This window comes from Lutra lutra, chromosome 2 (assembly GCF_902655055.1).
Source record: "Lutra lutra chromosome 2, mLutLut1.2, whole genome shotgun sequence".
In the NCBI taxonomy this organism is placed as follows: domain Eukaryota; kingdom Metazoa; phylum Chordata; class Mammalia; order Carnivora; family Mustelidae; genus Lutra; species Lutra lutra.
In genome coordinates this window covers 103,654,577-103,674,943 of record NC_062279.1, presented here as the reverse complement: position 1 = coordinate 103,674,943, position 20,367 = coordinate 103,654,577, and the positions used below count along the sequence as shown (strand labels likewise).

General features: G+C 39.1%; 1 protein-coding gene across 7 annotated transcripts in view; it reads left to right on the top strand.

Annotated features, from left to right (window-relative positions):
• Window positions 1-9,795: 9,795 nt before the first annotated feature.
• UBE2D3 (ubiquitin conjugating enzyme E2 D3) overlaps window positions 9,796-20,367 on the top strand; it is a 29,853-nt gene continuing 19,281 nt past the window's right edge. For 2 of the 7 annotated variants that reach the window (XM_047718113.1, XM_047718107.1), the window contains exons 1-2: window positions 10,305-10,442; window positions 11,226-11,380. In XM_047718113.1, coding sequence (XP_047574069.1) covers window positions 11,357-11,380 — 24 coding nt within the window. In that variant the 5' untranslated portion in view covers window positions 10,305-10,442; window positions 11,226-11,356. Of the gene's footprint in view, window positions 9,922-9,993; window positions 10,196-10,304; window positions 10,503-11,225; window positions 11,381-20,367 lie in introns of those variants that run through there. The other 5 variants (XM_047718110.1, XM_047718112.1, XM_047718111.1 and 2 more) reach the window with 5 other exon arrangements.

Below are 20,367 nucleotides of genomic sequence, written 5' to 3'. Positions count from 1 at the left end.
CTAAAAACTGGAAAGGGCAAGAAAAGAGATTGAACCACCAGAAAGGAACCAATCTTATACCTTGATTTTTAGACAAGTAGAACCCATTTCAGACTTCCAACCTCCAATATCTTAGTTATCCAACCTCCAGATATCTTAGTTATCTAAGATAACTGTTGTTTTAAGCCGTTGAATTTATACTAATTTGTTACATCAAGAGTATTACAATAGCCATTTCTAATTTTCCTTTAAAGTATAGTTGAATCTTGTGATTTTTTTTCCTATTGAGTCTGATCTGTTGAGTGGAGGCTTGGAAATAAGAAGGAAACCAGGATCAAATGAGAGTTCCATTAACTATATCACAGCAACTATTCTCTTGCTGACCTTCAGACTATCAGCAGCTTGCTTATAATCAGATATAAATACTAACATCCTACTATCAGAAATTAAAACCCTAATGAAAACGTAACAGGTACATACTTGCTTTAGGAACAAAAGTATAAAGAAAAAAAGAATTGTATTCTTCTTTTGTATTCTTTGAGTTTGTAATTCACCCATCCCATACCCTTCAGAAGAAAATCTGAACCCATTACCATGGCATGTTAAGGTCCTCAATATATCTAGCTTTGACTTTCAACTGTTCTGTCTCTTCTCGTTCATTCTTTCCTCGCCCTCCCCCACTCCCCGACTGCCTCCAGCCAAAGTACTTGCCAAACCTGTAGTCTCCAAAACCTACCAGGTCAAGTTCTCTGAGACTTCTTCGTGTTGTTCCCTCTGCCTAGGAAGCTTCCTCCTTCTCCCCTGGCCCTCCCCATCGCCCCCCCCCCCCCCCAAGGCCAGCTATGCCTTTCTTTCATTTCTTTAAAGACAACTCTCTTCCATATAGAAACTTGCCCTGGGCACCCCCAGTTAAATTAAGTACTTAATATTACTCTATGCAGGGGCACCTGGGTGGCTCAATGGGTTAAGCCTCGTCCTTCGGCTCAGGTCACGATCCCCGGATCCTGGGATCGAGTCCCACATCGGGCTCCCTGCTTGGCGGGAACCTGCTTCTCCCCCATCTCATCTCTCTCTGCCTGCCTCTCTGCCTACTTGTGATCTCTCGCTTTCAAATAAATAAATAAAATCTTAAAAAAAGAAAAAGAAAAAGCCTCTGCCTTCGGCTCAGGTCATGATCCCAGAGTCCTGGGATGGAGCCCCGCATTGGGCTCTCTGCTCGGCAGAGAGCCTGCTCGGCACCCCCCCCAACCCGTCTGCCTCTCTGCCTACTTAGGATCTCTGTCTGTCAAATAAATAAATAAAAATCTTTAAAAAAAAAATATTACTCTATGCATGTATCTATGTCATCATATTATGGTGATTGTCTGATCCTTAATGGTCTCCTCAATTAAAAGACTTTCTTAAAGGTGACATCTGGGTCTTTCATCTATGTATCTTCAGCATCTAGCTCAATGTCTTGCATATAACCGGCATTCATTATGTGTTTTTAGGAAGATGGGAATAATTATATCAATAGGTTTCTATTATATTAACATTCTTCAGCCTAAACCTTCAGTTAGGGAGAAACTTCCAATTGGTCTAGTTAGACCCAAATATCGCTGACTGACCAACTGTATGAGTCTCTTGGTTTTGCCTCAACCTACATCAAAAGCAGCCCCATATTGTGAATGGATGTTTTTAAAAGCCGTAAATAAGGTTGTTTTCGGAAGGCAGAATGCACTATCATATGTGAACAATGTTGTTATAGTGACTAAATTTCAAGTTACCAAGTACAGAAATGGTGACCTAGTTGTGTAAAACTGAACCACCATAATTGTGGTTCTATGCTCGAGGGTAGATCTTCTGGTGCTTGAGCAAAGAGGGGGAAAAAATCCTCTTCATTCCTCATTTCCTTGAGAATAGTTTTGCCTTTGACATTTTTCTTCCCACTTCTTTCTGCACACCTCTCCTTGTAGTCTCCAATGTCCTTACCTTTTGTCCCTAATTATAGCCCTATCCAAGCCAGGAGCAGGCATTTAGCTTTATCCCTAAAATGCTCCAGAGTAATCCCCTTCTCTCCATTACTACAGAATAGAAAGAAGGAAAATAAGGAAAAGCTAAATTCACAAAAATCTGTAACTATCTAATTATATCTTAAATCTCAGAGGATTTGGGGCACCTGGGTGGCTCAGTGGGTTGGGCCGCTGCCTTCGGCTCGGGTCATGATCTCGGGGTCCTGGGATCGAGTCCCGCATCGGGCTCTCTGCTCCGCGGGGAGCCTGCTTCCCTCTCTCTCTCTCTCTCTCTCTCTGCCTGCTTCTCTGCCTGCTTGTGGTCTCTGTCTGTCAAATAAATAAATAATAAAATCTTTAAAAAAAAAATCTCAGAGGGTTTTGTGGAAAGTATTCTCTGGGAGTTGAATTTCAAGTATTTTAACACCCAAGACTCTCCATTTTTGTCTGGGTCTTTTTGTAAGATGGAGAAACTGTATCATACTGTTCTCTTACCAAATATATATACGGTAAAGACCAATCATTAACTTTTGGAATTTAATATGCTTTGATGATGGGGTATCTCTGAAACTGTCACATTCTTCAATACCAAATAAGCCAAATTTGTTAAGGTTTTTTATTTTTATTTTTTTATTATTTTTTTTTGTTAAGGTTTTTTAGACGTAGTGAAACGTTTGTTTCATTCTTTTAGTGCCATGTGTTAAAATCGCTACTTTTGTGCAATGAAAAAAATCAACAGGTACAAAATAGTGTGTATTAAAAATTGGCACAGTGAGTTAGGCATCTGACTCTTGGTTTTGGCTCAGATCATGATCTCAATTCAAGGTCCTGAGGTCAAGCCCCACATGGTCTCTGCAATCAGCATGGAGTCTGCTTAAAACTTTCCCCCTATGCCCCTCCCCGCTGCATGCGTGCATGCTCTAATAAATATTTAAGAAAAACTAAAAGTCTCACATAGTGCCTCTATTATGTTACTTAGATACCATATAGATCAGATCCTTCAGAACCACTATGTACAGCATTCCCATCACTCCTTACAATTCTTTAACAAATAAAAGAATTTATTAACTTACTAAAGAATTTTCATATAGATATATTTAAATAATCAAATCCACTATTTGTAAAACAATGATCCATTTCTGGCCTAAATCACAGTACCTGTTTCCTTTGGATTTTTCTGTATTATTATTGAAGCAACAGATTATATTTATTGTTGGGAAGTAATACTAATTCAAAGTACTTATTTTTTACTTAAGTACTGATAAAGTTAATTTGTATGTTGAGATCCACAAAACAGAGGCCACCTCAATGGCCTGGCCCACATGGTCACAAATCTAAATGAGTATTTGCTAGAGCTTACAGAAAACACCTGCCAGGGAAACAGCACACACCAACCACAGTCCTTCAACTCCGCTTTAGCTAGCATATCTTACCCTAGAAAACAGGAACTGTTAGCCTTACAAGGAAATCCCTGGCCTCCTAGCCAATCATGCTGCTACCATATTACGGCTTCTTATGCTCTGTACAACTGGCTCCTTTCCAAAATCCCCTGAATGTTCTGCTGTTTGTTAGATAGCCTGCTCCCCCAATCCACAGATTGTTTCCATTCAATAAAGGACATCAAACTTTTTTTTTAATTTAATTTTTTTCAGTTCCAAAATCCATTGTTTGTGCACCACATCCACTGCTCCATGCAATACCTGCCCTCACAATACCAACCACCAGGCTCGTCCCCCTCACCTGCCCCAATAAAGGACACTGAACTCGTTACTAAATTGGTTTTCTCATTTGACACTACCTAATCCTCAAAATCCTTATATCTAGATGATTTATCCATGATTTTCAACCTAACTTGAAATTTTAAAAGAAAAGTTTTTTTTTAATCTACTTAGACAATTTGTAATTGGATATATTCTATTTCCAGCCATAATTATGAACTTCTATTTTCAAGGAAATACAATGCTACTTAAAATTAATTTTAATCACTGTTTTATTCAATAAGATTGGTGAAAATACCCCAAATTAAAAAACTAATTGATAGCAAAGGTTATTATCGTATTAAAATCTAATCTGGATTATACTGTTTGTAATGAAGGAAAAACCTGCTGGCTGTTAATTTTTCATTTTACAAGGATATCGTATCTCATTTATCATCAGTAATCTGAGAATGTTGAGATATTGAAAATATTCAGTAATAAGCTTCAGGTTGATTTCACATTTGGTTCTAATTAACTTTTTTTTTTTAGACTCTGAGATATTTCACATACCACAAAATGGGGTTTTACTGTATCTGTAGAGCTCTGCAACCATCACCATTACCTAATTTTAGCACATTTCATCATCTCCCCCCAAAAGACCCCATACTCCTTTAGCAATCACTCCCATTCTCCCCGCTGCTAGCTAGTCCCTGGCAGCCAGTCATCTCCTTTCTGTCTCAATGGATTTGCCTACTCTAGCCATTTCCTGTAAATGGAATAAAACATGTGGACTTTGTGTGTGGGCTTTTTCACTTAGCAGAATATTTTCAAGCTACAAGATACATGCATTGGTATTTTATTCTTTCTAATAAATATTATTCCATCATACAGGTATACCACATTTTATTTATCCATTTATCAGCTGATGGACATTTAGTTCTTTCCACATCTTAGCTATTATGATTAATGTTACTCTTAACAGTCATGTATACAAGTTTTTATGTGAAAATGCTCAAATTTATTTTTAGCCCAACATTTGTGCCTACCTCATTATGTACCAAAACCACCTTAATTTAAGGTCAAATGATGTTCGAAGCAAAAATAAAGTAGTTCCCTAAACCACATTAACTTGTCTTGATCATAAAATGAGACACTGAACTGGTGAAGTACAGAGAAGGGATAATTTAATTTTTATGCAAATATGAAATAACATCTGGGGTTGACTTGGGTTCTAAATTACCTATTCCAAGCAGCATATGTAAGCACAGATTCGAATATAAAATCTGGACCACAGGGGCGCCTGGGTGGCTCAGTGGGTTAAGCCTCTGCCTTCTGCTCAGGTCATGATCCCAGGGTCCTGGGATCGAGCCTCGCATCGAGCTCTCTGCTCAGTGGGGAGCCTGCTTCCTCCTCTCTCTGCCTACTTGTGATCTCTTCTGTCAAGTAAATAAATAAAACCTTTAAAAAAAAAAATCTGGACCACAGCATTTACAATTTAATTAAACTAATAAAATGGCATACAGTGTATTAGAGCCAGTATCCTTAGCAAGTTATAAAATTCCATGACAAAGTTACAAAGATCTGAAAATACAGACTCAATAAACCTAAGTATACGTATCAATCTATATTAACTGTATTTATTCAAAAGTACATTTTAATTAACCCTGGTACTCAGGTTTTTATAATTATGTGGCTTTGCTGATATGATCATATAACATTAGGACTTTGACAACTTTCATTAGTTATTACTTACTTCACTGTCACTTTTATACTAATTTTCTTGAACCTTTTTTTTCTTGCGTTTTATGTCAATTCATGCAAGATCTGATCTACCACAATTAGAAAGTTTTTGAGACTTCAATATTCACTAAGGATTTTTTAAAGCTCACCTTTTCAACATTTTTGTATCTATATTAATTTTTGAATGTCAACGTTTCTTTCATATATAAAACCTTTTTAGCCCTTTATAAGACTGTAACATAAAAAATCTTTCCTTTTTATCAGATACAGACGTTTCAACCACTGTAATTCAAATAGTCAAATGAATGAAAGTCACTTTTAACTTTATTTGCAATTGTAAAAGGAGTTCTAACACTAGATTTGTAAATAGTGTTTTAGGGGCACCTGGGTGGCTCAGTGGGTTAAAGCCTCTGCTTTCAGCTCAGGTCATGATCCTGGGGTCCTGGGATCGAGCCCCACATCGGACTCTTTGCTCAGCGGGGAGCCTGCTTCCTCCTCTCTCTCTCTCTGCCTGCTTGTGTTCTCTGTCAAATAAATAAATAAAATCTTAAAAAAAAAAAAATAGTGTTTTAAATTTTCAGCTAATCCTAGGCTGCTCTAAAGCATCAAAATGCTTCGAAGCCATGTATGTTCCTTTTATTTTTACCCCTAACAAAATTGAGTAACATTGTTAAGTTTGCTAATGTAACTACAAGAAAAAAAATAAACAGGAAATCTAATCAACCAATAAATTCACTTCATTGCCAAATAAAAATTGGGGATTACACAACCACTTGTCTCCAGGCATATATATTCTAGACTTTCATATATTAACATTTATTTGTATGTCATTATTTCTTGTATACAATCTTGACAGTGGCCAACATAAAAATATAGTGACACCGTTATAAAACAAAGGCTTGATTTCAGATGAGAAAGTATGTCTGTAGGGCAGGCAAAGGCATAAGTGGATTTTTCTAAGCAAAACTCTTGCGGGGCGTCTGGGTGGCTCAGTGGGTTAAGCCCCTGCCTTCGGCTTGGGTCATGATCTCAGGGTCCTGGGATCGAGTCCCGCATGGGGCTCTCTGCTCAGTGGGGAGCCTGCTTCCTTCTCTCGCTCTCTGCCTGCCTGTCTACTTGTGATTTCTGTCAAATAAATAAATAAAATCTTTAAAAATAACAAAACAAAACAAAACACTCTATTGCAACAAGAACCTCTGCATAACAATTGTCCAGCCCCAAACGGTCACCCACTTATTTAAAGGTGGTGTTGGATACCATAAGCAATACTGCTGCAAAGGAAAAGTTTAGAAAATTCCTTTCAGTCACTGGGTGGAATTTTACTTGGAATACTAAGAAATGCCTAAGAAGTTGAGACAGCAAATATGTACTTGTTGCGCTATTGGGCAAATTAATATTGGCTAATAATCAAAGGACTAAAAAATAATCAAACAGCTTACTAGTTGAGTGTGAGATTTGAGGTTGGACTGTCTAGGTTTAAATCCTGACAATTAATTAATAATTTTAAGACCCTGAGTGTTTCATCTATATAAAAGAGATTTGATAAGATAATTAATTAAAAGACCCCACTCATAGTACTTCAAAAAATAACGATTAACACTCATTAAGAAATTTATACAGTTTTAATTTCATCTTTGGCTATTATTTTCATTTTACTTCTTCTACCACATCGTATTTGCAAAGGTATGTGATAAGTAAGAATGACGTAGTAAAACCTAAGTTACCAGAATGCTTGGGGAATAAGTCATCTGGACAGGAAAGTCTTCTATAGGATATATTTATAGGTATAGTTTAAAAAAAAAAAAAAAATCAACAAATGAAATAAAACTATTTCCTAAAACTAGTATGTACTTCCATGCATTCTTAATGAGTATATTGGTAGTAATTAAACTTTTTAAAATTAATCACTACTGTTATGAATATAAATTATAACTGCATGTTAAAATTTCACAATCCCTTCAAGGCTTACCAAGAAGAGTAAGCCCACTAGACTTCACCAAAAATTTTTTATCATGAAGTTCATGGATAGAATCCAGGGAGTATGTGAACTTTGATGGGGGAGAAAAAATACATCTTTATTTTTACTAATCTCTAACTGAAATTTAGCATTTCCTTCAATTTTGAATGTAAGCGACAAACAGCTATACCTATGTCTGTATCACCACTAGGAATGAGATACTTTATATCATATTATTACCATTGCTATGAATTTTACTTTATACATTTAGAAACATTATTCTTAGAAGAGTCCATGGCTTCACCAGACTGCCAGCGTGGTCTGTCGCACAAAAGTTAAGAACTCTGACCTCAAATTTGTCCCAGTCTGCTGTGCTTTGTTAATTAAGAGCATTAACATGTTCCATTATACTTTCATACTGTAGATTGTTTAGATTAGGGTAATACAAATTGGCCTATCTGGGATTTTTCTTTATGGAACTCCTGGATATTGTGAGTTGCCTTTGGGTAGGAAGGAATGTTTCCTACCACTCTTGTAACCTTGGGTTCTAAAATAACAAAACAGAGGGAGAAATAAGTCAAACAAAACTAGATTCAGAGGGCACTGTAAGTAGAAATATAAAACATCCTACTCTCCTACTTTCTAAATTAAAAGACAATATGAAACTCCACTCAATAAATACCCTGAAGTTAACTGCATGGGTTCAAATTCTACTTCTGCCACTTATTAGCTATGTGATCCTGGGATTAGTAACAATCTCCCTATGCATCAGTTTCTTTATTTGTAAAAGGAGATTAATAAGCACAGTACCTGACAAATGACAGGTGTTGCATAAACATTACCTATATTTATGATTATTCTTACACAGGTATCACATTATGGCCAGTTAATGTCTGACTGATTATGTTAATAACTTAGGTTTATACACCACTGTAGTCTACAGCACCCTTTCAATTATTTTATAACATCTGAACCATACCATAACCCTGTGAAAAACGACAGCTATTATTATGTATAATTCAACTGTTGGAAGAAACTAGGATAGTAAGTAACCACACAGTGTCACACAAATGGGAATAGAGCAAAAACTCAAACCTGGATTTCACTCTCCACCCCAACTGCCTAATTCTGTGTTTCTACTATATTAGACTGGTTAAAACAGAGAAAAAAGATTATTTTGGAAGACGGGAAATAGGCTATGTGATGAGCACTTCAGTGCTCTGCTACTCACAGGATTGTCTTCTAACCAGAATAATATGCAGAACTTGGGAGTTTGTTAAAACTGTAGAATCTCGTGCTCCACCAAGGCTTACTAAATCACAATCTGCATTCTGAACAAAATCCTTAGGTGATTCACATACATACTAGTTTGAGCAGCACTGTTTCAGTAATTGCTCTCAGACACTCATTCTGGTCACTTAAACAGTATACATTAGCCCATTCATCACAGGCCTATTTCAGTTATTAGGTAATACTTTATTTTAACAAGAAAGAACTTGCTGCTTTTCTTTTAATGTATATTTTAAAAACAAGCTTATAGTTCTATTTAATTCTTTTAAATATCCACTTCGTTAAGTTAGAAAGGAATGTTAGAAAACTTTAAACAAGTCAGCACTTACCTTTATCCCATTTATTCATTTATTTATTGCCGTTCTTTATTCCTGAATGTCGTACTACTCTTTGCCTGAAGGATACACTAGAGAGCAAAACCACCATCTCCGTATCTTACACCGGGAAGATTAAAACAGGCCAATTCTATCTTTGTATTTCTGCCCCCCCCTTATTTCAGTTGAGACTCCAAACTCTGATCTCTTAAGTTTTGCCAATTTTGTGGATCTAGAAAATGAAACAGAGCAAAAAGAAGAAAAATATATTTAGTCTATTCCCGTACCTCAATCTTGGCTGACCGTGAGAGGCAAATAAATACCCCGCCCCTATCTCCCCATCCTTTATGTTAATTCATAGTTGCATTTGATTTCCAGCCTGCTGTAATTCTGGGAAGGGCTACATCGGCCCACTCCTTTCAGTACTGACCTTCTAGGTCAGAAACGCGCTACATTTTGGCACGTGAGAACGCTGATCAGCGGTCCACCAGGTTCTACTTAAAATGACTGTTACCATTTCGAAAGGTGCCTCCTCCTACTGGTTAACCAGCCCACACGGGCAAGCGAGTAAATACCGCTCACCTGCTTCACCGAAAACTTCAAAAGCCCGGATCAAGCAGGACTAAAGGTATCTAGTAATTAGACCGTGGTACCTCCCACCGCACATTCCTGATAGGGCGCGTGAAAGACCGATGTGTCGGCGCGCGCTCTAACCAGTCGGGGGAATTCCATTTCCTCTCCCTCCTACCAGCATGACCATTCGGGGGCGGTGCTTCCAGGACACAGCCCGCCCCAACTCGAGCCGGTTCCTACTGCATCTCGCGAGAATTTGTGGGCTTGGGGGCGGGCCCCCATCCGGAAGAGGGCACAAAACTGCCCTTAAGTCATTGCGGAGTTATAGCTCCTGTTAGCCAGCCACGAGGTTCTCGCGAGATCTGCCGCCTCAATACCAAGTGAGGAAATTGGGGGACTCTGCTGGGAGGGGCGTGGGTCTCGACCGCGCAGCTGCCGCTTCCATTACCTTCCTCCCATGGTCTCCTTCCGGTTCTCGATGCTTCTCTGAGGCTGAGGGTTTCCGCCGCTCGTCCACCCTTCCCCCCCAAGCCCATGACCCGCCTCCGGCCCCCGCCCTCCCAGTCCAATCTCCGATCAGTTTAGTAAGAAGGTGCTGTTCCGAAAAGGAGGAAAAGGGGGTAGCACGGATAACCTCGGCCCTGGACGTAGGAAGTAAACCGTCCCCCTTCACCCTTAGATTCGTCCTGTGCTCGCGACGGCGGCGTTGGCGGACTGATACGCGGCGGTGAAGAGGCAGGAGGAGGGGGGAGGGGCGGAGCGTGGCAGCTGGCAGTAGTTCCGTCAGAGCGGACATCTTGTGGCTGTGTCGTGCGCGTGAGCCCCGTAGGGCCGGGGAGGCACCAGCTGCCGCGCGGGGAGGAGGCCGAGGCCGCAGCTTGAGGGAGGCCCCGGCCCCTCTGTACGCGTGGGTGTGGACGGCTAGGGGAAGGGAAGGGGGGCCGGCCCACTGGCCGGCCGGGTAAGAGGGGAAATACAGGCCTGGGGTGGCTTGAGTGACCAGCCTGTTGGGTGGGGTGGGGTGGGAAGGCTGGGGAAGCCAGGGCCTCTCCTGTTTGAGGGGGTGGGGGAATGGGCGCGTCCTCGCGCCTAAGCCGGAGCCTCAGGGGCAGCACGGGCGCGTGGTGGCGGTGGCTGGGCGGGCGCTTGCGGGAGCGCGCTGGAAGGCGGAGTGTACGGTGGCGTCAGGGACCGACACAGAATAGCTCTAGTTGCGGGGACAGCAACATACATCAAGTCTCTTCTCTATTATTTCCTTCCCCTTACTGGCCGCACCTTTGAGCAGAAACCGAAAGAATCCCGGCGTTAGTCCGGAGTCTGTTTCCCCCTCCCCCCCCCCAGCCTTTCTTTGCCCTAGTGACGCCGGCATAGCGCCGACTAGGCCCCGGCTCCTCCTCTGCTGGGCTCCGGACCCTGCCCCGCACCCACCCCTTTCTCCTACGCCTCTTCCTCTCCCACCCGGGTCTCTTCCTTTCGAGAGGCCGGGAAGTCAAACTTGTAGCCGCCCCTCCGCTCTTCCCGTCACCCTCGCCGCCTCTTCGGGCCGAAGCACGGCATAGAGGCTGTTGGTGGCTTTGCCACGCCACCCCACCCACCCCGGATCGCGACCGTTTTAAGGGACCTGGATTCATCAGGGTCTCTCCGGGGCCCGTGCGAGTGCTGATCTGCTCCGTTTTTGCAAAAGGCGCCTGTGTCTGGCAGAGCCGGTGTGAGACGAAGAGACAATCCTTCCCTGCCGCCCGGATAATCAAGAGTTTTGGCCGGACCTTTGAGCACACACCGAGAGAGTGAGGAGCCAGACGAAAAGCACAGACTATGGCGCTGAAACGGATTAATAAGGTAACCCGTGGGGCTGAAGGGAATGGGGTCGTGAGAGGAATGCAAGGCTCAGTTTCGGAGGAAAGCGTGGGGGTGGGGAGGAAGTATAATTATGAAAACGTCTCTCCTTGGGTCACTTCTGTTGGGGGATGGGAAACGCAGATGTACTTTAAATGATGCTTAAAGCTAGCAACAGAACACTTGTGGCAAGTGAGATGTTATCTTGAGTGTGTTTCACTGGAATCGGTTCAAATTAGGGGTGGGGGAGAGTGATTTCAGGCGGTTTGGTTCTGCTTCTGAAAGAAGATTAGTCTTGTTTGAAGGTCTTGGGTTTTCTAGGGGAAAGAACCATGGCAAACTCATAGGGGAGAAGATCATTGAAATTTGTCGGATCCCGAACTTAATTGGGGGTCGGTGTAGAAGTCTCTTGGCGGCTGAAGAGTAGTCAGTGAGCCTAGTCAAACTTCATCGACTCTGGGCAGGTTACACAAGAAAAAGTGGGGTTGGGAGGAGATGAGCTGACACTATGTTACCACTTCCTATGTTTTGTAGTTGAGACTTCTCACCCGAAAGTATTTATCAGAGGGACACTGGGAACTGATGTAAAAGGCTTCTGGAAGCTCCCTTCTTTTGGGGGGAGGGAGGACTAGGGGTGTGATGGCAGTAAGGGGAGGTTCAGTGTACCTATTTTTGTCTCATCTTATTTAATAACACTCTCAGAGAAGATTGTTTCGCTACTTAAAACGTGGTTTGATACTGAACTATCGATAGAAGTTGAAAAAATGGGATTTTTCGAGGCTCGAAGTAGGAGGGGGGTGAGCGGAACCTCCACCTCCGGTGGTTTAGTCTCATTTTCTTGCTCTAACTTCTATCCCGCATTTTAAGATGGCGGCTGCTTTAACTGGTTCAGGCTTTTTCCGGGATCTCCTTTCGTAATAATATGAAATAAAGTTCTTTGTTAAATGTTAACTTTGACATCAGATTGTATACCGCTCTTAAGACGTCATGCTCTAGACTTTATATTCAAACTCTTGAGACTGTATTTCCCTTTTTTGTAACTTGTGTATGTGTGGTGTGTTTGGTTCTTGCACAATCGAGGAGGGTGGAGTATTTACAGCTAACTTGAAAAAAATGTCATGGAATAAATTTGGCCTTACTAAAACTAGGAGACAGAGGAGGTTGTGGGTTAAAAACTTCGGCTTGGATGGATTACTTTTTAAAAAGGGGTTCAACGTGGAAGGAATGGCAAAGACTTGGCTTTACTAAGTAGACCTGACACTGCCTAATTTTATTTAATACCTGTAACTTTGGAGTGTATTTGACCAAACTGGTATTATGAAAGATGATGGTTCAGATCTTCAGGCGATGCGGGGGGTATAGCTCAGGGGTAGAGCATTTGACTGCAGATCTTCAGGCAATGTATTGAGGCTGAAATTTTGAATTTTGATTTAGTTTATCATTGCTTTGTCATTGTGCATTTATGTGAAATATAAAAAATCTTTGTTTTTGAGAGAATGGAAAAGGAGAGGTACAAATTTTTAGGAGTTAAGATTTTAAGTCAAAAGGATTAAACATCTCTGACCACTTCTGAGGCCAGCAATACAATTGGAGAAGCATAGTTCTATTTTACAGCATAGTTAATATAAGGAATATAACATTTAGTACAGATCAAAATCTTTTATATATGAGAATTAGTTCAGAAGCTAAGATGTGGAGTAATCTCAAATTCATAGCTTTTTATGCGTGTGGAACAGCACACTTCAAAGGAAGGTCTCATTGATTTTTTTTTTCTTTTATAGGTGATACCCAGCTGCTGTGACACCACTTAATGATTTAAAAGCTCTAGAGAGGCAATATAGTAGTTAAGAATGTGAACTTTGGGGTAGAAATGTTCCAGTTAGAGTTCTAGGAGTGGGCAAATTATTTGTATGCTTCTATGAAACAAATACTTGTTATGTATGGACAATAGTTGAGTGCCTAGTATGTTCTAGGCACTAGGGATGCAGCAGTGAGCAAAAACGGGTTTAGGTTTCTAGATTTTGTTTATTTTAGGATTAAAGAGGTTAACGTGTGGCTTTGAACAGGCCCCTGGCACATGGCACTCAGATTATTATTACTGCTATTTTATATCACTATTTTTAATCTTCAGAGACTTTAAACAACTTTCTTGGCTTAGTTGTTTTCATTAGTACCAGATTGACTTCTGTTGGAAATATTTTGAAGGTATGTGTAATACAGAAACTGGACATAATACTTTACAAATTGGAAGAAACAGTGTTTATGTGGGACGGTTCATTCAAGCTATACAAAGATTTTGAAAGGCATATGGCTTGATGCTTAGCTGTTAATATCAATCACATGATGAAACTTGGGGGGGGGGATCCAAGATCCAAACAGAAATTCAGTGAGTAGATAGTTAATGGAAGATGGCTCTTTTAGGGTCCTGTGTTCTAGAAATACAAGGTCAAGTAGGCATTGATGTTAGGGTGGTATTTCTTGTGTCGTGTACCTGTTTGGGTGGGTTTTTTGTTTGTTTCTTTGTTTTGTTTTTTAAGATTTTATTTATTTATTTATTTATTTGACAAAAAGATCACAAGTAGGCAGAGAGAGGGGGGGAAGCAGGCTCCCGCCGAGCAGAGAGCCCAATGCGGGCCTCGATTCTAGGACCCTGAGATCATGACTGGAGCCGAAGGCAGAGGCTTAACCCACTGAGCCACCCAGGTGCCCCTACCTGTTTGTTTTGAATTTACTGTCTGAAGCCCCCAAGTTCCAAATATTAAGATATCTGTATTCCTTGTTGATACTTTATTGAAATGGTAGTGTTGAGATATTTTTAGCCATTAGTAGTTTATTTGATCAGCCTTTGGATTTGTTTTTTTCTAAAGCTACATTACAGTATTTTGAGTATTTCTTAGACCAGGCAGCCTTATCATATAATCTTAACTTGGTTTTCTTCTGTATTATTTATTTAATAAGCTGTAGTATGGTTTTACAGGGCTATTTATTAAACAACAAGAATCAAAAATGGGAACTCCCAAGTTGATTAGTGGTTGAGGACCACAGACAATTTTACTACTACTATTAAAGTAACTACAGTGCTTGTGTTTTGGGGACGTTTAGAAAGAACTACATAAAATATGTGAGCCGAGCCTAGAATAATGTTTTGAGTGTTTGCAATGTGTCAGAACTATTTGAGACACCTGCATTAACTCATTTAATATTACAACAACTCCAGGAAGTAGTTACAATTAAATTGTTATCCCCATTTCGAGATTAGAAACCTGAGGCACTGAAAGGCAGAACTGGGATTAGAACCTGGACAGTGTGGCTCCACAATGTGTCTTAACTGTTACATCATCCTTTAGGTTTTTGGTAATCAGAAAGGTTTTCTTGTGCATTATTGTACTGCTAATAGTAGCTAGGACTTAGCATTTACTATATACCCAGCACTGTTCATAAGCCTTTATAAGAATCAGTTCATTTAATCCTCACAATTCTCTTGAGATAGAGGCATTTTATCACTCAGTGATACGTAAAGAAAAGGCATAGAGAGGTTAAGTTCCTTATCCAGTCGCACAGTTAGAGACTGAGATTCAGATCAGATAGTCTGCCTCGGTAGCTTAAGCTCTTAAACTTCATGCTGTTCTGCTGTTTCAAACCATTTCAATTTCTGTCTTATCCAGTGAATGTTATTTTTGGTCTTGCTACCTGGAATAAGCTGTCCTCCTCTCCCAGGCCACATTTAAATAATTGGGATTTGACTTTACTCTTACACCCAGGTAATAGCTAATTTGTGAACTAAGCTGTTCAATAACCTAAGTTTTGAAAGCAGGAGTGAGTTCCTTTTTGATTAGTCTCTTCAAGGACTATGGGAACTACCATGTGCCAACTAATTGTTAGGGATATCTTAAAATACACTTGTCCCCAAAGAGCTTATAGGCCAGATACATAGTTTTGCAGGTGTTTCTTTAAGATCCCCAAGGTGCTTCTGTAGCCAGCTAAATTTGTGGGACGGTTGTTGACTCATGGATGCTGATGGTGACCTTGGTGTTTAATTTTATAAAGAGTGACTTACTTTGACATTGCTTTGATCATCCTGCTTATCTGCAGTATTCTAGTTGTCGTTACTCCTACGAATACAAAGTTGAATACTCTTACTAGCACTAGAGGAAAACTACTTACAAGGTATGTGTTGTTAGGTTATATGTTATTTAACTCAAGGATTCGGTACCCCTTGTTAGTCTTAAGGTACAGTCCATTCTTGAAGATTTTCCAAATCCTTTCGACTATAATGATCCCTTTCTAGTAAAGAAGATACTAGGTTCCTACCATTGACATGAAAGTTTTCAGGTTGAAATCTCAAGTCTTAGATTGGGTTTTGCCTTCTATGGAATATGTTACGGTTTGTGGGTTTTGACATGAGTTGCATTTATATATCAGGATATTGAGCAGAGATCTTAAAGAATATGGTATATGGGAACTAAGCTTATTTATGGAATCATTTTCTCTGGGATCAGGCATAATTTTGAAATTACCCATGATTCTGAGGCCTTCCTCTGGTTAAGATCCACAGACTTAGCGATAATCATTTAATCAATACTTACTGAGGTTTTACTGTTTGGCACAGTAGTCTAGTCCCAGGAGATAAAGAAAAATGAGGAAGCCTTGTCATTACCCATGAGAGTCTCTGCTTTGAGTGGAAGAAACAAGCATATAAACACACGAATAGGTGTTTGTCACCTTGTGCAACTTAGCTTTTAAGAACATAAATCAAGTATGAGAAACACCTGTTGAAAAGAAAGAAAGGGCTATTCATATATCATATTTACCCATTATTATTAAACATAGTTTATCTAAATATTTTACTTATACTATGTTTTGTCATCTCAGGGTGGTTTTTCTAACTGTAGTTAATTCTCAGTGTCAAAATTTTGAAATTAGCAAAGTTAAAGGATTTTCATTCTTTAACTGGAAAATTTTGTATTCTTTTTGGTTTTGCTACAATAGCAATGATCTTATTTGAAAATTGGTGTAATTAAGAACAGATGAATTTACTAACTTATTAGCCAAGTTAACCTTGGTATGAAAGAGTCTCAAAACTACCCTCTGCCTTTGGGGAAGGGAAAAATTCAATAAAGTGTTTTATACTCTCCCTTAACATCTGATTTTAATCTCTAACGATACCTTCAACGTAATCTTGTTTCATTCAGGCCTTCAACTTTTCATTGCTGGATTTGTCATATTTGGCCTTGTAGGTTTCAGTTGTGAATCAGTACTTGGTTACTGGTTCATTTTTAGAATGGAGTACTTGTTCACATTCATCCTAGCCTTGTTAGCATTTCAAAGCTAATTTATAATTGGATGTGTTCCACCACTGGACTGCTGTTAATTTTGTTTTTTATGTCTATGAAATGTCTTGTATGCTTTTATATATCAAAGCTGAGAACCTAAATTTGGCTGTTTTTGCTCATTTAGATAGTGCTTACAGAAAAATAGCTTTGAATAATTTTAAGTGACTTAAGTGGTGATTTAAAGAAAATTGTATTATTCAACCCATTCTTTGTATCTTGTCGAATTGGGCAAACTAGCACACTGTCTAACCTGTAATTACAACTAAACAGGAAATTAATGTAGTGTCAGTGATACAATGAGACATGGTATGTAGCACCTACCTACCTGTTAATCCTTAAGGTAAAAGAAATTTTAAGGAGTTCTCAAATTCTAAATTCCAAGCTATAATGATTTTAAAGTGACTGTTCCTTCTTAATTTTGAGTCTATAGCTCCATGAAATTGTTCAGATCCCAAAATATTTTGCTAAGCTTCCTTGTTAAATAACTTATGGTAAGGATACATTTCTGAAATGTATGCTGTTTACTTCCTTACCATTTGTGTCTACACATGGTATGTAAAAATTTCAGAGCATTAAATCTAATACAAATTTTTACTTCATGGTAAACCTAATCTTTATAAAAACAATTAGAGCAGTTCTCATCTGCCTAATTAGGCAATTAATTGTACTGTATTTCATCCTGACATTGGTCTGAATATGTACCTTTATATTTTGCTAGGTTGTAAAGGCTCCTTGAGGGTGATTCTTACCTCAAAATTTCTTGTAAAGGCTCTCTTCTTGCCTTCCACCTCATGGCCTCATCTCATCCAGCCCCCAAGGTGGTAGTTTCTGTTGCTCAGTATAGCTTTTAAGAGGCAAGGACTGTCTGTATGACACTGATTCACATAGTTACACACATCTTGTCTTTAAGTCAGAAGTTTTTAAAGAAATGGACTCTTTAATACAAGAAATTACTTTTCGGTGATGGCATGAACTTCTCAGTTTTCCCAAAAGTGATGATGGGAATTGTATTTATGATACTACTATCATTCTGACTTTTGTGTGATAATGTTCAAGATGAATGGTGGAGTATGGGATAACAAATGGTTGTGAACATGGTGGTGCTAATTACTCAAGGATGGAACCTGTGAACTTGGTGTTACCATAGCAATCATCTTTGTTTTCATAAATGCTGACTTTGGTTATGTTAATATAACATAAGTAGAGGCTGTCATTGGAAGAACGATTAGCAGAATGCTTAAACAGTTATTCCTAGGGGTATTAACTTACTGGACACTGATCTGAGATGGCTACTATATAGCTTCATCATTCATAAATAGTTCTTACATTTCCAATTTATAAGTTCTTTAAAGGCAGAGACCATTTTTTATGTCTCTATCACTTCTGTATACCTTTGTGTTTAATACCTTGGTTTCCTGTTCTTCATAGTCTATGTTCGTCCTTTCACTTCTTTGAAATGAGTAACATGTAATGAGAGAAGCAAGAAGCAAATATTTAGCAGTATGTTTAGACGTCTAAGCCAGTGTCTCAGCCTTTTCATGATTTTACTGCTAACAGTCAACTGTCAAAGAGATCCTGTGTGCTATAATGATCAAAGCAAAGATCTTTCTCAAGATAAACTGTATGCTTTCTCTTATGAGTCCCAGAAAAGGAATGGTCAGACTCTTTACTGTTTAATTACATACCTCCAGATGAGAATGCTCCGTGGCTTAAGCTGTACCTTTTGGTTTCCTTAAAGAGAGATTTGCTTGACTCCTTATGAGTCTGTTTAGGCTTTTAAATGGGAAGGAGAAGCATATTTCTAAGTGAGAAGAGGCCTGGATTTTCATGCTAGCCAGGTGTTGTGCAGGAAGGTTTTAGGAGAAGCAGTTAATAGGAAGATGATCCAAAAGGAAAATACCCTCCAGAAGAAAACACCATGGCAAAGAGATGTCTAACTTTGGTGAGGTTTTATTTTTCTTTATGTCCTTGTATGCCCTTGGTCAGTTTTAGTGTCGATTCACTGTGAGTGGAGCCGTTAGCCACTCCTAGTGTGTGCCAGTCTCCATGCCAGCCTCTTAGCTATTTTAGTGGTCTTAATAGTTGGCCAAGAGACAACCTTAGTAATGCTGTTCTTGGGGAAAGGGGTGGTCAACAGTATGAACCCTTTATAGGTGCTGTATGTGAGCTATTCTCTTTGGTCCTTGCCACTGTCCCTCCCTGCTAGGAAGCAAAGAGCTAATGGTTTCAGTTCTTCATATAATTTTACAAACTGTTTTTGTTCCTAAAGCCTATGAAAATTTAGGGTTTAAAGTCATTTCGTAAAGTTAAAACCAAAGACAAAATTACTTTTGAATAATCTTTGAGTAGATGCTTCATTGAAAATTTATCTTAAGTCCAATAAATATACCTTGAGTAGAATAGAGACTTGAGTTGGTACAGTTGAAATTTTTTTTTCAGTTTTCCAAATGCCATATCAAATTTTTAAACTACATTTTTGATGTAAGGACACCCTTTTGAAAAAGCAGCCATTTGGAAATCCATCCTTAGGCCTCTAATTTTCAAGTGTCTAGTAGAGACACCAAAAGGTAGTATGTCCTACACTTTGAATGCATTCTTTCCCCTAGTAAGGGGATCTGATGGAAAGCAGAAAGAAGGCCTATTTCCATAAGATTGTTTTAAAAATAAAAATGCTTGTTATTTAAGATCTTTTATCATCCTTGGTGACTTAGTTCTCATGTTCTTCTCTCACCTGAATTACTGCTATAGCTTCCTAATGTAGTGATCTACTTCTCTGTCCTTTGTATTAGGGATTCGTACAAAATGGGGATGGGTCTTTGATACCCCACAAATTAAAATTTTGTGCAAGTATGTGTGTATTTGGGGGGATAGAAGGGCTGTAGTTAATCAGTCTTAGAAGTCCTTATTATAAACAGTGTTAAGAGCCAATGTTCTGAATAGTATACATATATAGAAATATGTAGATATAGGTCTTTGTATAACTATATGTATTCATAGTTTTTTATCTTTTAAAATTTGAAAACCTGCAAAACAATCCTATGTGTGAAAAGATACATACCTAGTAGAGTGTAAAAATGTGGAGAAATAGTGGAAGCCAAATTTGGGATAATCTGTTACCTACTGTGGGAGAAAGGAAATGGAATTTGAGGATTATGTGAGGGATCGTCAATTATATCTGCAACATTTTCTTTTTTTAAATATGGAAGAAGTAGTAAAAATGTTAAGCTTTGCTTAACTAACAGGTTGGGTACACAGATTTATGGGTACTTTCAGGATATGACCTAGTAAGTTAAAAAATTCAAAGAATCCCTCCTAATGTAGTATTTGTCTGTACATATAAAAAAAAATAGTAAAAACCAAATTTGATTTGTCTTATTCTTAAAAACTATCAATGGTTCAGGGCACCTGGGTGACTCAGTTGAGCATCTGACTCTTGGTTTCAGCTTGGGTCATGATCTCATGAGTTGGTGAGATTGAGCCCCATGTAGGGTGCCCTCTGCGTGACCTCCCACTGTGCTTGCTCTCTCAAACAAGTAAGTAAATCTTTAAAACAAAAATAAAACTATCCGTTTCCCATTGCGTTTGGGGTAGTCTGACATATTTAAACTCACAGAAGATCCTAGCCATGGTTAACCTTTCTGGCCACATGGGTTACTT